General features: G+C 40.1%; 1 protein-coding gene and 1 pseudogene across 1 annotated transcript; both read left to right on the top strand.

Moving 5' to 3' along the window:
- Positions 1–2518: 2518 nt before the first annotated feature.
- Positions 2519–3457, top strand: LOC120876511 (olfactory receptor 491-like). The gene has a single exon (XM_040258457.1). It carries the CDS (start codon positions 2525–2527, stop codon positions 3455–3457), a length of 933 nt encoding a protein of 310 aa, XP_040114391.1. The 5' UTR covers positions 2519–2524.
- Positions 3458–15054: 11597 nt separating this feature from the next.
- Positions 15055–16107, top strand: LOC120876510 (annotated as a pseudogene).
- The last annotated feature ends 1279 nt before the right edge of the window (positions 16108–17386 follow it).

Raw genomic sequence — 17386 nt, 5'->3', positions numbered from 1 at the left:
CATTATAAGGGCAATTATTCCCATTTTAAAATGAAACAACAAGGAGTCAGAGATTTAAGTACCATGTGCAAGTTAAAGTATCTGGTCACTGGGAGTATCTGAGTTTTCTGTCTCCAATGTCCATGACTGCTGTCAGCACAGACTGAAGCTCACACTGTGTGCACAGTGAATGCAGGATTGGTCCCCCTTAACTCTTCTTGAGTCAGAAGGCAAAGATTATACATGCTGCTCAGTGCTTGGCTCAGTCCTCAGATGAGAGTATGTTCAGAGGCTGAGAGCAGAACAGTGGGGGGTCTGAAAAGTATACCACGGGATGAATGGGGAAGGGATTTGTGAATGTTAATTTTGCAAAAGGGGAGGCAATTAAGGCATGCTCTGCTTAGTTGCTCAGTTGTGTCTGACTCTTTGACTCTTGGCAACTGCATGGACTGTAGCCCACCAGGCTCTTCTGTCCACGGGGATTCTCCAAGCGAGAATACAGGAGTGGGTGGCCATGCCAGCCTCCAGGGTATCTTCCCAACCCAGGGATCGAATCCAGGTCTCCTGCATCGCAGGCAGATTATTTACCGTCTGAGCCACCAGGGCAGCCCAAGAATACTGGAGTGGGCAGCCTATCTCTTCTCCGGGAATCGATCCAGGGTCTACATGACAGGTGGATTCTTTGCCAACTGAGCTACCAGGGAAGCCCATATTCAAGTATCAATGTTTTGATATTGAAAGAAGATGATTTGTGTCAACCACATACAGAATCAAGTGAAAAACTAAAAACAGATTTTTCATGATAGGGCCAACATCCCTGGCAGTAAGCTTGCCTCTCACTAGAGTAATTTAAGTGCACTTATAGAAGATGAATCAAAAAGAACACATTGTTTAATGAACTGAAGATTCTCAGCTGTTGGTTCATAATAGCTCACAATTCATTCTGTCAAAATCCCACCACTGGAAACAATAAAGGCTTTCGTACTCTAAAGTAAGAAATTAAGAATGGTGAATATATTTTATACTTATATTTATCTTTCTGGTAAATGTTTCAAATCTTAAGAACTGCAATAATGTCAGCAGAAAATTATCTTTCTATGAAAATAAGAAACAATGACACTAAATAGAAAATTTCATGGTTGGGCTAATGTCACTCTTAAAAGTACAAAAGTGGTAAAGAAGTGTATAGGGATATATGAAGCTCCATGACTATTGTACTAAGGAGTTGGGCCATATATTCCATCTGGCATATTCATTATACAAATCATGCCTAAATTCATTTAACATTTTCTCTTCAGCACATTTTACTCCCACACACTAGTTATTTGTGATGCAGGGATACACACCATTTTGAGGAGACTATGTATTAATTGAGAAGAATAAAATATAAACAAGCAAAAAACAAAATCCCATAACCCAGTACAAAGGATGGCAATCTAGACATCTTCAAAGCATGATGTCCACACCAAGGAAATTTATCTGATTACACCTTAGATGTCAGAGCAGATTTTGCAGAGAAATGAACTTGCAGGATGAGTAGAACTCACCCGGGATAATGATGGTGAGAAGTTGGGGGCCATCCAAGCGAGAGTACAGAGATTCAAGGTCAGAGAGGGTAAAATGCACTAAGGGGACTCTAAAGTGTTCAGGAAGGTTGAATCAGTGCAAGTGTTGGATGGAAACATCCTGAGAGACAAGCAAAGAGTCATATGCAGGGGATACATCAGAAAACATACACTGTGCTGTGCTAAGGAGGGTAGGTTTCATCTTGGAGGCTAAAGAAAGTATGAAAGACTCGAAAGAATCACTTTCGATTACCTTTTACTTCAATAAGAGATCACTTTGGCAGATGTACTGTGAATTATAAAGGCACAAGAATGAAGACAGGGAGGCAAACAGATAAATACAATAAAGGAGAAAAATGAACAGGGCCTAAAATGATTAGGGATACTAGCAGTGCAAATATGAGAATGGATAAATAAAATGGAGAGCTAAATTGTAGATAGTATCCATAGGATTTTATTAGATGTGGTACAATGAGGAGAAGAAGGCTAGGATCACTTCCATGTTTCAGATATGAGAGATCGGGTGGATTGTGGTATCATCCCACAAACGCAGGACATAGGAGTGGTCTAATGAAAGGGTGAGTTTGGTCTGGAGAAGGCTGAGTTTAAGAACTGATCACATGTGGGATTTCTAGCTGAAGACTTCCAAGATAACTGAACTTATAGAACTGGATCTTGGGAGACAGATATTTCTAGAAATAAGGTTGGAAAGATATTATAGAATAAACATCAGACAAAGAAAGAATATAATTGAGGTCCCAGAGAGTGAGATTGAATCATTCTTCTTTTGTGAAAAAAAAAAGATCCCTCCCCCCACCAAAAAAAAAATCCTGTTCAGCCCCATATTTACAGCTAGGCAGAGGGAGAAATTATTGTGAATAAGTGTATGAATAACCAAGAAAAAAATAAGAATATATAGAACAAAAACATTTTTAAATGATTTTTCAAATTTCCCTCAACAGGAACAATTCCTAGAGAAGATGGATGTTGGAAACCACACCAGTGTGACAGAGTTCATCCTTTTGGGGTTAACAGAAGATCCTACACTTTGTGTCATCTTCTTTGTAATATTTCTAGGAATCTATGTTGTCACCTTAGTAGGCAATATCAGCATAATTATTCTGATAAGAAGCTGTTCCCAGCTTCAGACTCCCACGTACCTCTTCCTCAGCCACTTGGCTTTTGTAGACAGCCTGTTTTCCACATCCATCACACCCATGATGATTATAGGGTTCCTGAAACATAGACTGGTCCTCCCAGTTGCTGGCTGTGAAGCCCAGCTTTGTTCTGTGATCACATTTGGGACAGCTGAGTGCTTCCTGCTGGCTGCCATGGCCTATGACCGCTATGTGGCCATCTGCTTGCCCCTGCTCTACTCCACCCACATGTCCCCCAGAGTCTGTGCTCTCTTGACTGGGGTATCCTACCTGGGTGGGTGTGTCAATGCTTGGACATTTACTAGTTGTTTATTGACTCTGCCTTTCTGTGGACCAAATCACATAAATGACTTTTTCTGTGACTTCTCCCCTCTGTTGAAACTTTCCTGCTCAGATGTCTCCACTGTTGAAATTATCCCTTCCATCTCTTCTGGCTCCATCATTGTGGTCACAGTGTCTGTCATCGCTCTCTCTTATGTCTGCATCTTCAGCACCATCCTGAAGATGTGCTCCACTGACGGGAGACACAAGGCCTTCTCCACCTGCACCGCTCACCTCACCACGGTCACTCTCTACTATGGAACGATTACCTTCATTTATGTGATGCCCAAATCCAGCTACTCAATTGACCAGAACAAAGTGCTGTCTGTGTTCTATACAGTGTTGATCCCCATGCTGAACCCCCTTATCTACAGTCTGAGGAACAGAGACGTAAAGGAGGCCCTGAGAAAGATAATTCTAAGAATATTTTCTTAGGATCCATTCCCAACATTTCAGATGCACGCTCATCAGCATTACATTTGTGTGTGTCTGTTATTTGCTCAGTTGTATTCGACTCTGTGCAACCCCATCAGCTATAGCCTGCCAGGATCCTCTGTTCATGGAATTCTCCAGGCAAGAATGATGGAGTGGGTAGCCATTTCATCCTCCAGGGGATCTCCCCGACTCAGGGACTGAATCAGAGTCTCTTGCATTGCAGGCAGTTTCTTTACCATCTGAGCCACCAGAGAAGACCACCCACCAAATACTGCTTAACTGATTGATTAAATTTAAATCATAATACTTTTAATTCTCACTTATATACACTTATAAACCAGTTGGGAGACATCTTGAAATCAGTAATAATGACAGTAATTACTTTCACTATTACATGTTAACACTTGCAGATGCCTAGAACTTTTTCTTTAATAATTTCTACTTATAATATGCTCAGCCCTATTCTAAGTACATTGGTATATTAGCTGGCTTATTTCTTGTAAAAATCCTACACTAGTAGTTCTTATTTATATTTTATAAATAAATTATCTGATACAAAGACATTAAGTAGATTGCCCAGAATGATACAGCTAGGAAGTTTTTCAGTCAGTCTTTGAATCTAGAAAGTCTGAGTTCAAACCACCATGCTTCTTCATTTAATTTTCACAGCAATATCATGATGCTGCTTATTTTAAAATTACCTCAGTTTACAGATGAGACTACCACATTTCAGAGGGATTCAATAGTTTGAGAGATATGGACCCGAGTCTCTGATTCACTTGGAATCAAGTCCTCTCATTCCATGCACTTGATCTACTCTGTAAAACATTATCAGTTCGAGGACTTCAGCACTGTTACTGATCTAGAGGATTTGAGCAAGATAAATCCTAAGCTGTTTCTTTTCATCAGCCTTCTGAAAAAACTCTACTCTCAGTAAGTATAGGTTGTGAGGACTCCAAAAACAAGTATGAGAATGGGAAAACTGGATTGGTTTATATCTATAAAAAATGAGGTCTAGTCATGACAATTACATGATTTAACTGGAAGTCTAACTATATTTAAGCACATACTACAAACAAATATTCCCACTTGGCATAATGTAGTTATCCTTAGCTATAGAAACTAAAAAGTGTATCTTTGAATTAACATTCCAACTAATGTGATAACATTCAGAGTTCCATAATCTAGATTTATAAAAAACTTAATTAAGAAGTGCTGCCAAAAATGATAGTAAATGTATTTCTTACATAATAATCTACCCTCATTTTTTTCTGGAATTCAGGAACTCCCAACTCAATGTAAATACTGAGACAACTTTTCAGAGCATCTGAAAGCAAGACTTAGATTATAAAAGTCCTTGACTCAGTGTAATGGGGTGAAACAAGTGAGGATTGGGAGACATAGTAAGAAGCAAAATGGGATATTATTTATAATACATTGTTAAGTTAAAATGTAGATTATCTGTCATATTCTGGCAAATTTTAGGTGGAAACACAATGATTAAATGAAACAAGGATAAATTAAAACATTTGAAATGATCAAATAATGGATAAAGAAAAACATTCTCTAACCACAACACTCTTGACACCAAATTTGTGGTATTTTTTTCCCCATATCAACCAACTGGAATACTGGTATGTTCTAAATATCCAGACATCAAATTGATATTCTATTCTTTCATTCAATTCTGACACTAACTCCCTGGAGGTATGGTCAGATTTCACAGGTTTAAGATTCAGTTCCACAACTCTGCCCTCCCTTCTGACACCAGTTGCAAGTAATGGGGCCCCAGGGTATCCACATTTCTGTCCAACTTGGCTACAAGTCAAGGATTCCCACAGGTCTCTTCGAGGTTTGAGAGTTTGCTAGAATGACTCAACAAAATTCTCTGAAGCATCTGCTTACATTTACCAGTTTAACATAAAAGATATTATAAAGGACAAATTAACAGCCAGATGGAGAGACACAACGCACCAGGTCTGGAAGGGTCTCCAGGGCAGGAGCTTCTATCACCAGGAAGCTGAAGTGTATAATCTGGAGTGTATAACCCTTTTAGCACATGAATCTGTTGGTCAGTTTGGAAGCTTTCCACCCCATAGTTTAGGAGTTTTATGGAGGCTATGTAAAAACTCTCCAGCCTCTCCAACCTCACTGCAGAAACATGTGTGAATGTAAAATTCCAAGTCTGTAATCATAGTTTGATCTTTTTGGTGACCAGTCCTTTTTTTAAAAAAAATTTCTTTAAATTGGAGGCTAATTGCTTTACGATATTGTAGTGGTTTTTGCCATACATTGACATGAATCAGCCATGGGTGTACATGTGTTCCCCATCCTGAACCCCCTCATCCAGAAGCTATACAAAATCCCACTGAGAATCTTCTCATTCCAACAAAAACACTCCTATCATCTAGGAGTTTCCAAGGGATTCAGGAGCCCTGTGTCAGGAACCAGGTTTAAAGAACAAATATTTGAACAAAAGATGCTTCTAGCACCCTTGTCATTCAAGAAACTGCAAGTTTTAGAGCCCTATGTTAGGAACTGGGGGTAGAGCCCAAAGATTTATTTCTATTATGTCACAGTCATCATAGCAAATGACCATAAAGAATGAAGATACTGGCACACGGTTAGAATTCCATTTGGTCATTAATAATTACTCAGCTCATTATCATAACATATGAAAAGATCCCCCAGGGTGAGGCTATTCAGGTTTACAGGCTTCCATTTAATCTTGTCAGGTTCTAATCACAGGAGTGGTCTCAGCAACATATGGCTTCCCTCTTCTAGGCATCAGGTTTAATTGAGCTAGGAGTCAGAATTATCACTTGCTTTTAGTCTCTTTTGAATCTCTTCTATTAGTAGAATACTGGATTTTTAATAAACTGCAGTTGTAATTGTCCTGTAAAAAAACCCAGTACATACTGACTAATATGACCAGAGCTTTAATTATGTGAACTTTGAAGCCCTGCATACAAGACTAGCTTCCCTCTGTACATTTTGTACCCATATCTCAGTGGTCAAAATGTCTGTATTTTACCTCAGGTATCATATGAGCATTGCTAGTTGGGAATTATGTGACAAACAATAATTTTTAGATCTGTTAAGATTTATATATTTATCTCTTGGCATGTGTGTGCTAAGTCACTTCCGCCATGTCTGACACTTTGTGACCCCATGGACTATAGCCCCAGGCTTCCATCTACATGGAGTTTCCCAGTCAAGAATACTGGAGTGGGTTGCCACTTCTTTCTCCAGGGGATCTTCCCAACCTGGGGATCCAACTCACATCTCTTACCTCTCCCGCATTGGCGGGCAGATTCTTTACCAATTGCGCCACCTGGGAAGCCCATCTCTTGACATATTTATGAGTAATTCTTGGGAAAAGCGAAGGAGGCGGCCTCAAACATTAACAATTCCCTCCCATTGTGAACTCCAAATACAAGAGGAACATTTAATCAAGTCCTTTTGGTTATTTTACCTGTAAATATGGGATAGTTATTCATTCATTTTAAAAATATTTGTTGAGCCCTGATTATATTCTAGAAACTAAGTAAACACTGAAGATATTTTAATAAATTGACAGAGATATAAGGCGTAATAGAACAGAATTCTCATGTAGCTTAGATTTTAGTCGGGGAGACACTAGGGAATAAATATTATAAATGCAGAACGTATGAGTGGCAGGATGATACAAGTCAGTTGAGTTAATATGACTTATAGAAGGTAACTGCTGGTATGAGTGGTGACTCCTAGTGACAGCATGACAGGGAAGGCCACTGGAGGAACCTGATAGTTGAGTAGAATGTTGAAAGATAATAAAGACCAAAGCTGCTAGACAGAAAACAGCTTGTGCAAAGATTCTGAGACTCTCATGGTAAATAAGGAAGAGAGATACACAGAAAGGGTTCAATCACAAGGTGCTTCATTGGCCAGGGAGAAGTGTTTGAATTTCACTCTACAAGGAATGGGAAGCCATTAAATGGCTCTTTGACAATTCTAATGTTCTAATAGTCTTCTAAAGAAACCTCTGTAATTTGGGGGCTTAGATTATTTGGTGAATGTGAATGGTGTGTCAGTTATTAGCAGAAGTAATGTGATATGCTGGCTATCCATGCTGCTGCTGCTGCTGCTTCTGCTGCTGCTAAGTCGCTTCAGTCGTGTCCGACTCTGTGTGATCCCACAGACGGCAGCCCACCAGGCTCCCCCATCTCTGGGATTCTCCAGGCAAGAACACTGGAGTGGGTTGCCATTTCCTTCTCCAATGCATGAAAGTGAGAAGTGAAAGTGAAGTCACTCAGTGGCTGCCCGACAAGTCACTCAAAGCCATTTTATTATATTACATTATATTGTGAGTCAGGAGTTCTCATTGGGTTTGTCTCAGCATTTCACCTGCCCCGCATGCATTAATGAGAGTCACTGGGTGATACTCAGGTGGCATCTGGGCAGGTCTCAAGAATCCAAAATGGCTTCACTCAGATGCTTGGAACCTTAGAGGAATGTCTAAAAAGTCTCTCCTTCTCCATGAGTCTTACTTAGAGTCTCTCCATATGGTCTTAACATCAGAGTAGCCAAATTTTTCACATGGTGGCTTAGGACTCTGGCAAATGTCCCAAGACAGTAAAAAGCTGCTGTGTTTCCTATGAACCAGCCCCAGGAGACTCAGGGCATCATTTACAGTCATCTATGTGTAAAAAAAAATCACTGAAGCCAGTTCAGATTCAAGAAAAGGGTTATGCGGGGCAATTCTAAAGGATGTAGGATTTCTTTATCAGGTGATGAAACTACTCCAAAATTGATCATGGTGATGGTCGCATATATCTGTGAATATTCTGAAAACTGCTGTTTACTTTAAATGGATTGTTGGTATTGAGTTATATCTCAAGAAAATTGTTTTTTAAAAAACTTAGATGGCTTTCAGTGTATCAAATTATAATTCATTCAGTCAAACAAATCTACTGCTTAATTCTCTTCAAGATAATTCTCCCCCTAGAGCTTTGCGAGGCAGCTATGAGAAAGTTCCCTTAAGCTTTTAAAAGTCTTATATTTTAGAAAGAGAGGGTCTATGACCCATGATTCTTAGAATGAATTCTGTATAGCTGAAAGGGGCAGTGTTGTCATAAATCTTTCAGAAATTTTAACCCAGAAAATTACCACTCCAGTCTGGATTTGACCTTTCATTTGAAGCCATTTCTTATCTTGAGAAACTTTTCTCTGGAAGGTATTGAGGGGTGAGAAGTAGCCTTATTTTCAAACCTAGCAAGGTATGGCATCCTTATTATTTTTCTGAATTTTTTTTCTCAAGAATCAAACAATAAAATAAATCCTTTCCACAGTTCACATATTTCTTCTCATACATTAGCTTAGGCAGCTATCTATCAGACACTAGATAGAAATTTTAACATTCTTCCTGGAAATCTTCCTAGCAAAACCCAGGAGTGTATTAGGTGTCCTTTATATTTTCCATTTCATCCCAGGTGACAATATTGACAAACATTTCGCCACTGCCTGGCAAATGTCTTTTCTTCAGCTTTAAAAAATATTTTCCTTACTATCTTACAGGGCCTCATCACCTTATAAGAACCTTCCAGATATTTCTAAAAGTCTCCCCATGGTCTTTCTACTTCACCCCACTATGCAGTCTCAAAGCCAATGCCATATGACCTCAGGTTCTATGACAGCAAAACCTCTTTCAAGCCTTAAGTTGTAATATGTTATTTAACACTGCATAAGAAACTAGTGTAACCCTTAGTGTTTAAAGTAACACCTGTTTCACAATATCTTAGGGTGTCATGATTCGACTTGGTTGTGAGATTCCAGTGGTGAGTCTTCTGTGCCTCCCAGCTTTACTGAGATTGCTTGTCAGTTTAGATGACAGCTGGCCTAGTTGGGAAAATAACGTGGTTTCATTCACATGCCTGGTGCAAATGGGGGAGAATTTGAAGGTTTGGTTTACCTAATCCCCTCTTTCTGTTTCTCTCACGTGATTTTCATGGGAACAGTCAAATTTCTTATATGGCACCTCAAAGCTCCATGAGGAAATCTTCCAGGAAACCCAAGAAAAGGCTTCAAAGCTTCTTATCACCAAGATTCAACATTTTCAGATTATTGTTTCCTCTATATTCTACATGTATGGCATACTATGAAAGTCAGTCCAGATCAAGGGAAATTAAGTAGCCTGAATCTCTACTTAAGTTGAGAGAAATTGTGTATGTTTTCATTTAATCTGCCACAAGATGGGAAGTTAAATTTTTGTGAGTGGTGTGGAAAAAAGAGTATTTCCATTTGGGGCTCATTACATTTAAGATGTCTATTATTGCCAAATACAGATATCTGTTAGCTCACAGAAGAAATCAGGGTTAGAGATATTAATATAAATTAGGGACCAAACAAGTGTAGATCAAGATGGAGGAGTAGAAGCAGTCTGGGCACACCTTTCCCCTAAATACATAAAAATACCTCCACATGTAGAGCAATACTCCTTGTAAACAAATGGGAGACCAGTAGAAAGACTCTTGTGCAGCCAAGGCTCTGTCAGCTACAAACTGACACTTGCCAAGAGCATCGCCAACAACTGAACAACAAGGACATTTGCCATCTGCCTCTGCAGAGATTGAAACCTGTGCTGCTACAGCTGCTGACCTTCAACAAGCCCTGAGGGAGTTCAGGGTAGAGTGAGGCATGCTGTGCTCCAGGGAAACTGGTGGGATAGGTCTTTAGATAGTTAGATGTCTTTAGGAACAGATTTTATGATCTCAATACTTGTATCTCCTTACATCTAGTTCAGTTCAGTTCAGTCGCTCAGTCGTGCCCGACTCTTTGCGACCCCATGAATCGCAACACACCAGGCCTCCCTGTTCATCACCATCTCCCGGAGTTCGCTCAGACTCACGTCCATCTAGTCCTTGATGCCATCCAGCCATCTCATCCTCAGTCGTCCCTTTCTCCTCCTGCCCCCAATCCCTCCCAGCATCAGAGTCTTTTCCAATGAGTCAACTCTTCGCATGAGGTGGCCAAAGTACTGGAGTTTCAGCTTTAGCATCAGTCCTTCCAAAGAAATCCCAGGGTTGATCTTCTTCAGAATGGACTGGTTGGATCTCCTTGCAGTCCAAGGGACTCTCAAGAGTCTTTTCCAACACCACAGTTCAAAAGCATCAATTCTTCGGCGCTCAGCCTTCTTCACAGTCCAACTCTCACATCCATACATGACCACAGGAAAAACCATAGCCTTGACTAGACGGACCTTAGTCGGCAAAGTAATGTCTCTGATTTTGAATATACTATCTAGGTTGGTCATAACTTTTCTTCCAAGGAGTAAGCGTCTTTTAATTTCATGGCTGCAGTCACCATCTGCAGTGATTTTGGAGCCCCACCAAAATAAAGTCTGACACTGTTTCCACTGTTTCCCCATCTATTTCCCATGAAGTGATATGACCAGATGCCATGATCTTCGTTTTCTGAATGTTGAGCTTTAAGCCAACTTTTTCACTCTCCTCTTTCACTTTCATCAGGAGGCTTTTTAGCTCCTCTTCACTTTCTGCCATAAGGGTGGTGTCATCTGCATATCTGAGGTTATTGATATTTCTCCCAGCAATCTTGAGTCCAGCTTGTGTTTCTTCCAGTCCAGCGTTTCTCATGATGTACTCTGCATAGAAGTTAAATAAGCAGGGTGACAATATACAGCCTTGACGTACTCCTTTTCCTATTTGGAACCAGTCTGTTGTTCCATGTCCAGTTCTAACTGTTGCTTCCTGACCTGCATACAGATTTCTCAAGAGGCAGGTTAGGTGGTCTGGTAGTCCCATCTCTTTCACAATGTTCCACAGTTTATTGTGATCCACACAGTCAAAGGCTTTGGCATAGTCAATAAAACAGAAATAGATGTTTTTCTGGAACTCTCTTGCTTTTTCCATGATCCAGCGGATGTTGGCAATTTGATCTCTGGTTCCTCTACCTTTTCTAAAACCAGCTTGAACATCAGGGAGGTCACGGTTCATGTATTGCTGAAGCCTGGCTTGGAGAATTTTGAGCATTACTTTACTAGCATGTGAGATGAGTGCAATTGTGTGGTAGTTTGAGCATTCTTTGGCATTGCCTTTCTTTGGGATTGGAATGAAAACTGACCTTTTCCAGTCCTGTGGCCACTGCTGAGTTTTCCAAATTTTCTGGCATATTGAGTGCAGCACTTTCACAGCATCATCTTTCAGGATTTGAAATAGCCCACCATGGTGGTATGCACCAAATTCTGGGGGAAGATGTGACAAGTGCTGATATCTGATTGAGCTATTCCACCAAAGTCACTGGCTACACCTGGACTTCCTAAGGATGCTCTCACAATAGGACATCCATTCAAGACCAGGAATAGGGAATTGTTGCACCTAATTTCATAGAGACAGAGAAAGTTAAGCAAAATGAGAAGACAGAAGAATCTGTACCAAACAAAAAACAAACAAAGAAAAAAAACTAATGAAACAGAAATAAATAATTTATCAGAAAATAGAGTTCGAACCATTAGTAATAAGACTGGTAACTGAACCAGAGAAAAGAATAGATGAACAAAGTGAGACTTTTAACAAGCATACACACACACACACACTAGATACCTACAGTGGAATATTATCCAGCCCAAAAAAAGGAATGGAATTCTGCCATTTGCAACAAGATAGTGGTGCTGAAGCGGCGAGCATCTGAGAAGAGATACCCCACGTCCAAGGTCAGGAGCAACAGCTGTGCTTTGCTGGATCAGCCATGAAGAGCTATCCCACGTCCAAGGTAAGAGAAACCCCAGTAAGACAGTAGGTGCTGAGAAAGGGCATCAGAGACTAGACAGACTAAAACCACAACCACAGAAAACTAGCCAATCTGACATATGGACCACAGCTTTGTCTAACTCAATGAAACTAAGCCATGCCCTGTGGGGCCACCCAAGACAGACAGGTCATGGTGGAGAGTTCTGACAAAATGTGGTACACTGGAGAAGGGAATAGCAAACCACTTCAGTATTCTTGCCTTGAGAACCCCATGAACAATATGCAAAGGCAAAAAGATAGGACACTGAAAGATGAACTCCCCAGGTCAGTAGGTGTCCAATATGCTAGTGGAGATCAGTAGAGAAGTAACTCCAGAAAGAATGAAGGGACAGTGCCAAAGCAAAAACGACAGCCAGTTGTGGATGGGACTGGTGATAGAAGCAAGGTCTGATGCTGTAAAGAGCAATATTGCATAGGAACCTGGAATCATAGCTCCAAGAATCAAGGCAAATTGGAAGTGGTCAAATAGGAGATGGTCGACATTCTAGGGATCAGCAAACTAAAATGGACTGGAATGGGTGAATTTAACATAGATGACCACTATATCTACTACTATGGCCAGAAATCCCTTAGAAGAAATGGAGTAGCCATCATGGTCAACAGAAGAGTCTGAAATGCAGTACTTGGATGCAATCTCAAAAATGACAGAATAATCTCTGTTTGTTTCCAAGGCAAAGCATTCAATATTACAGTAATCCAAGTATATGCACTGACCAGTAAAGCTGAAGAAGCTCAAGTTGAATGGTTCTATGAAGACCTATGAGACCTTTTAGAACTAACACCCAAAAAAGATGTCCTTTTCATTATAAGGGACTGAACGCAAAAGTAGGAACTCAAGAAACACCTGGGGTAACAGGCAAATTTGGCCTTGGAGTACAGTATGAAGCAGGGCAAAGGCTAATACAGTTTTGCCAAGAGAACACACTGGTCATAGCAAACACCCTTTTCCAACAACACAAGAGAAGACTCTACACATGGACATCACCAGATGGGCCAACACCAAAATCAGATTGATTATATTCTTTGCAGTTAAAGATGGAGAATCTCTATACAGTCAGCAAAAACAAGACCAGGAGCTGACTGTGGCTCAGATCATGAACTCCTTATTGCCAATTCAGACTTAAATTGAAGAAAGTGGGTAAAGCCACTAGACCATTTAGGTATGACCTAAATCAAATCCCTTATGATTATACAGTGGACGTGACAAACAGATTTAAGGGACTAGATCTAATAGAGTGCCTGAAGAACTATGAATGGAGGTTTGTGACATTGTACAAGAGACAGGGAGCAAGACCATCCCCAAGAAGAAGAAATGCAAAAAAGCAAAATGGCTGTCTGAGGAGGCCTTACAAATAGCTGTGAAAAGAAGAGAAGTGAAAAGCAAAGGAGAAAAGGAAAGATATACCCATTTGAATGCAAAGCCCAAAGAATAGCAAGGAGAGATAAGAAAGCCTTCCTCAGTGATCAGTGCAAAGAAATAGAGGAAAATAATAGAATGGGAAACACTAGAGATCTCTTCAAGAAAATTAGAGATACCCAGGGAACATTTCATGCAAAGATGGGCTCAATAAAGGACAGAAATGGTATGAACCTAACATAAGCAGAAGATATTAAGAAGAAGAGGCAAGAATACACAGAAGAACAATACAAAAAAATCTTCATGACCCAGAAAGTGTCCTAGTTCCATTCTTTTACAAGTGGTTGACCAGTTTTCCCAGCACCATTTGTTAAAGAGATTGTCTTTAATCCATTGTATATTCTTGCCTCCTTTGTCAAAGATAAGGTGTCCATGCTGCTGCTGCTGCTGCTAAGTCGCTTCAGTCGTGTCCGACTCTGTGCAACCCCATAGATGGCAGCCCACCAGGCTTCCCCGTCCCTGGGATTCTCCAGGAAAGAACACTGGAGTGGGTTGCCATTTCCTTCTCCAATGCATGAAAGTAAAAAGTGAAAGTGAAATCGCTCAGTCGTGTCCGACTCTTAGCGACCCCATGGACTGCAGCCCACCAGGCTCCTCCGTCCATGGGATTTTCCAGGCAAGAGTACTGGAGTGGGATGCCATTGCCTTCTCCAAAGGTGTCCATAGGTGCGTGGATTTATCTCTGGGCTTTCTATTTTGTTCCATTGATCTGTATTTCTGTCTTTGTGCCAGTACCATACTGTCTTGATGACTGTGGCTTTGTAGTAGAGCCTGAAGTCAGGCAGGTTGATTCCTCCAGTTCCATTCTTCTTTCTCAAGATTGCTTTGGCTATTCGAAGTTTTTTGTATTTCCATACAAATTGTGAAATTATTTGTTCTAGCTCTGTGAAAAATATCGTTGGTAGTTTGATAGGGATTGCATTGAATTTATAGATTGCTTTGGGTAGTATACTCATTTTCACTATATTGATTCTTCTGATCCATGAACATGGTATATTTCTCCATATATTAGTGTCCTCTTCGATTTCTTTCACCAGTGTTTTATAGTTTTCTATATATAGGCCTTTAGTTTCTTTAGGTAGATATATTCCTAAGTATTTTATTCTTTTCGTTGCAATGGTGAATGGAATTGTTTCCTTAATTTCTCTTTCTATTTTCTCATTATTAGTGTGTAGGAATGCAAGGGATTTCTGTGTGTTGATTTTATATCCTGCAACTTTACTATGTTCATTGATTAGCTCTAGTCATTTTCTGGTGGAGTCTTTAGGGTTTTCTATGTAGAGGATCATGTCATCTGCAAACAGTGAGAATTTAACTTCTTCTTTTTAAAAAATGAACCTTCAAATATTCCTCAACAGGAACAATTCTCAGAGGACATGAAATTTGGAAACCACACCAATGTGACAGAGTTCATCCTTCTGGGGTTAACAGAGGATCCTACACTTTGTGTCATCTTTTTTGTGATATTTCTAGGAATCTGTGCTGTTAGAAATGGCAACCCACTCCAATACTCTTGTCTGGAGAATCCCATGGAGGGAGGAGCCTGGTAGGCTACAGTCCATGGGGTCTCAAAGAGTCAGACACGACTGAGAGACTTCACTTTCTATGCAGTCACCATAATAGGCAATGGCAGCATAATTATTTTAATAAGAAACTGTTCCCAGCTTCACACCCCCATGTACCTCCTCAGTCATTTGGCTTTTGTGGACAGTGGGTGTACCACATCCATCACACCTATGATGCTTACAGGATTCCTGAGACAAGGAGTGACCATCACTGCTGCTGAATGTGAAGCCCAACTGTGTTTTGTGGTCATGTTTGGGTCAGCTGAGTGCTTCCTGCTGGCTGCCATGGCCTATGACCTCTATGTGGCCATCTGCTTGCCCCTACTCTACTCCACCCATGTCCCCCAGAGTCTGTGTTCTCTTGACTGGGGCTTGCTACCTGGGTGGGTGTGTCAATGCTTGCACATTTACTAGTTGTTTATTGACTCTGTCTTTCTGTGGACCAAATCAGATAGATTACTTTTTCTGTGACTTCTCCCCTCTGTTGAAACTTTCCTGCTCAGATGTCTCCCCTATCAAAATTATCCCTTCCATTTCTTCTGGATCTATCCTTGCAGTCACTGTGTCTGTCATAGCTCTCTCTTATGTCTATATCCTCAACACCATCCTGAAGATGCGCTCCACTGAAGGAAGACACAAGGCCTTCTCCACCTGCACCGCTCACTTCACCACAGTCACTCTCTACTATGAAACGATTACCTTCATTTATGTGATGCCCAAACCAGCTACTCAGTTAAGCAGAACGGAGTGGTATCTGTTTTCTACACAGTGTTGATCCCCATGTTGAACCCCCTCATCTACAATCTGAGGAACAGAGATGTAAAGGAGGCCCTGAGAAAGGCAAGTGTCAAAATATATTCTTAGGATTTGTTAACATTTCTGATGACCTATAAATTTTTGTTTACCAGTAACATACTTAGAACCTATCAAATACTGATTTACTGTTTGCTTAAAATGAAATCATAATACTTCTTATTCTCCCTTGTATGCACTTATAAACCAGTTGGTAGACATCTTGGAATTAGTAATAATGATAGCAATTATTTTCACTATTACGTATTAACACCTGTAGATACCTAGGACTTAATTTAGCAAACAATAATTTCTACTTATAATATGCCAGGCCCTATTCTAGCACAATGGTATATTAGCTGGTTTATTTCTCATAAAAATCCTATAATGATAGTTCTATCATTTCTCTTTGACAAATAAATTATCTGGCACACAGAGACATTAAATAGATTGCCCAGACTATGCAGCTAGGAAGCTGTGCAATCAGTCTCTGAATCTAGAATGTCTGAGTCAAAACCACAATGTTTCTTCATTTAATTCTCATGCAATCTCATGATGCTGCTTACTAACAATTTACCTTAATTTTACAGATGAAACTGCTGAGTCTCAGAGATATTCAATGGTTTGTTTTGAGACATATGGACTCAAGTCTCTGATTCACTTGGAATCAAGTCCTCTGATTCCATGCATTTGATCTACTCTATAAATGACCATCAGTCCAAGGACTTCAGCACTGTTACTGATCTAGAGGATTTGAATAGGACAAGTAAGCCTAAAGCTGTTCTTTTAAATCAGTCTTCTGAACAAACTCTACTACCAAGTAAGTCTAAATTGTGAGGACTCCAAAAACAAGGATGAGAATGGAAACCTGATTGATTTGTATCTATAGAAAATAAGGTCTGGACACCACAATTACATGATTTGACTGGAAATCTAACCATATTTAGCTCAGATGGTAGAGAATCTGCCTACAATGAAGGAGACCTGGGTTCAGTTCCTGTGTTGGGGAGATTCCTTGGAGAGTGGATTCCAACCCACTCCAGTATTCTTGCCTGGAGAATCTCATGGACAGAGGAGCCTGGCAGCCTACCATCCATGGACTTGTAAAGAGTCAGACATGACTGAGCAACTAACACTTTCTTCTAATCATATTTAAGCACGTTACAAACAAATACTCCCATTTGGAATAATGTAGTTTTCCTTAGCTGTAGAAATTTAAAAAGATATCTTTGAATTCTAAGCATTGCAATTAATATGCTAACATTTATAGTTCTATATGCTAGATGTATAAAAAATTAATTCCCCATTAATTAAACTAGAAGTGTTGCCTAAGATTGTGGTAAATGTAATA

This window comes from Oryx dammah, unplaced genomic scaffold (genome assembly GCF_014754425.2).
Source record: "Oryx dammah isolate SB20612 unplaced genomic scaffold, SCBI_Odam_1.1 HiC_scaffold_17, whole genome shotgun sequence".
Taxonomy (NCBI): domain Eukaryota; kingdom Metazoa; phylum Chordata; class Mammalia; order Artiodactyla; family Bovidae; genus Oryx; species Oryx dammah.
This window is presented reverse-complemented; position numbering and strand designations above follow the sequence as displayed.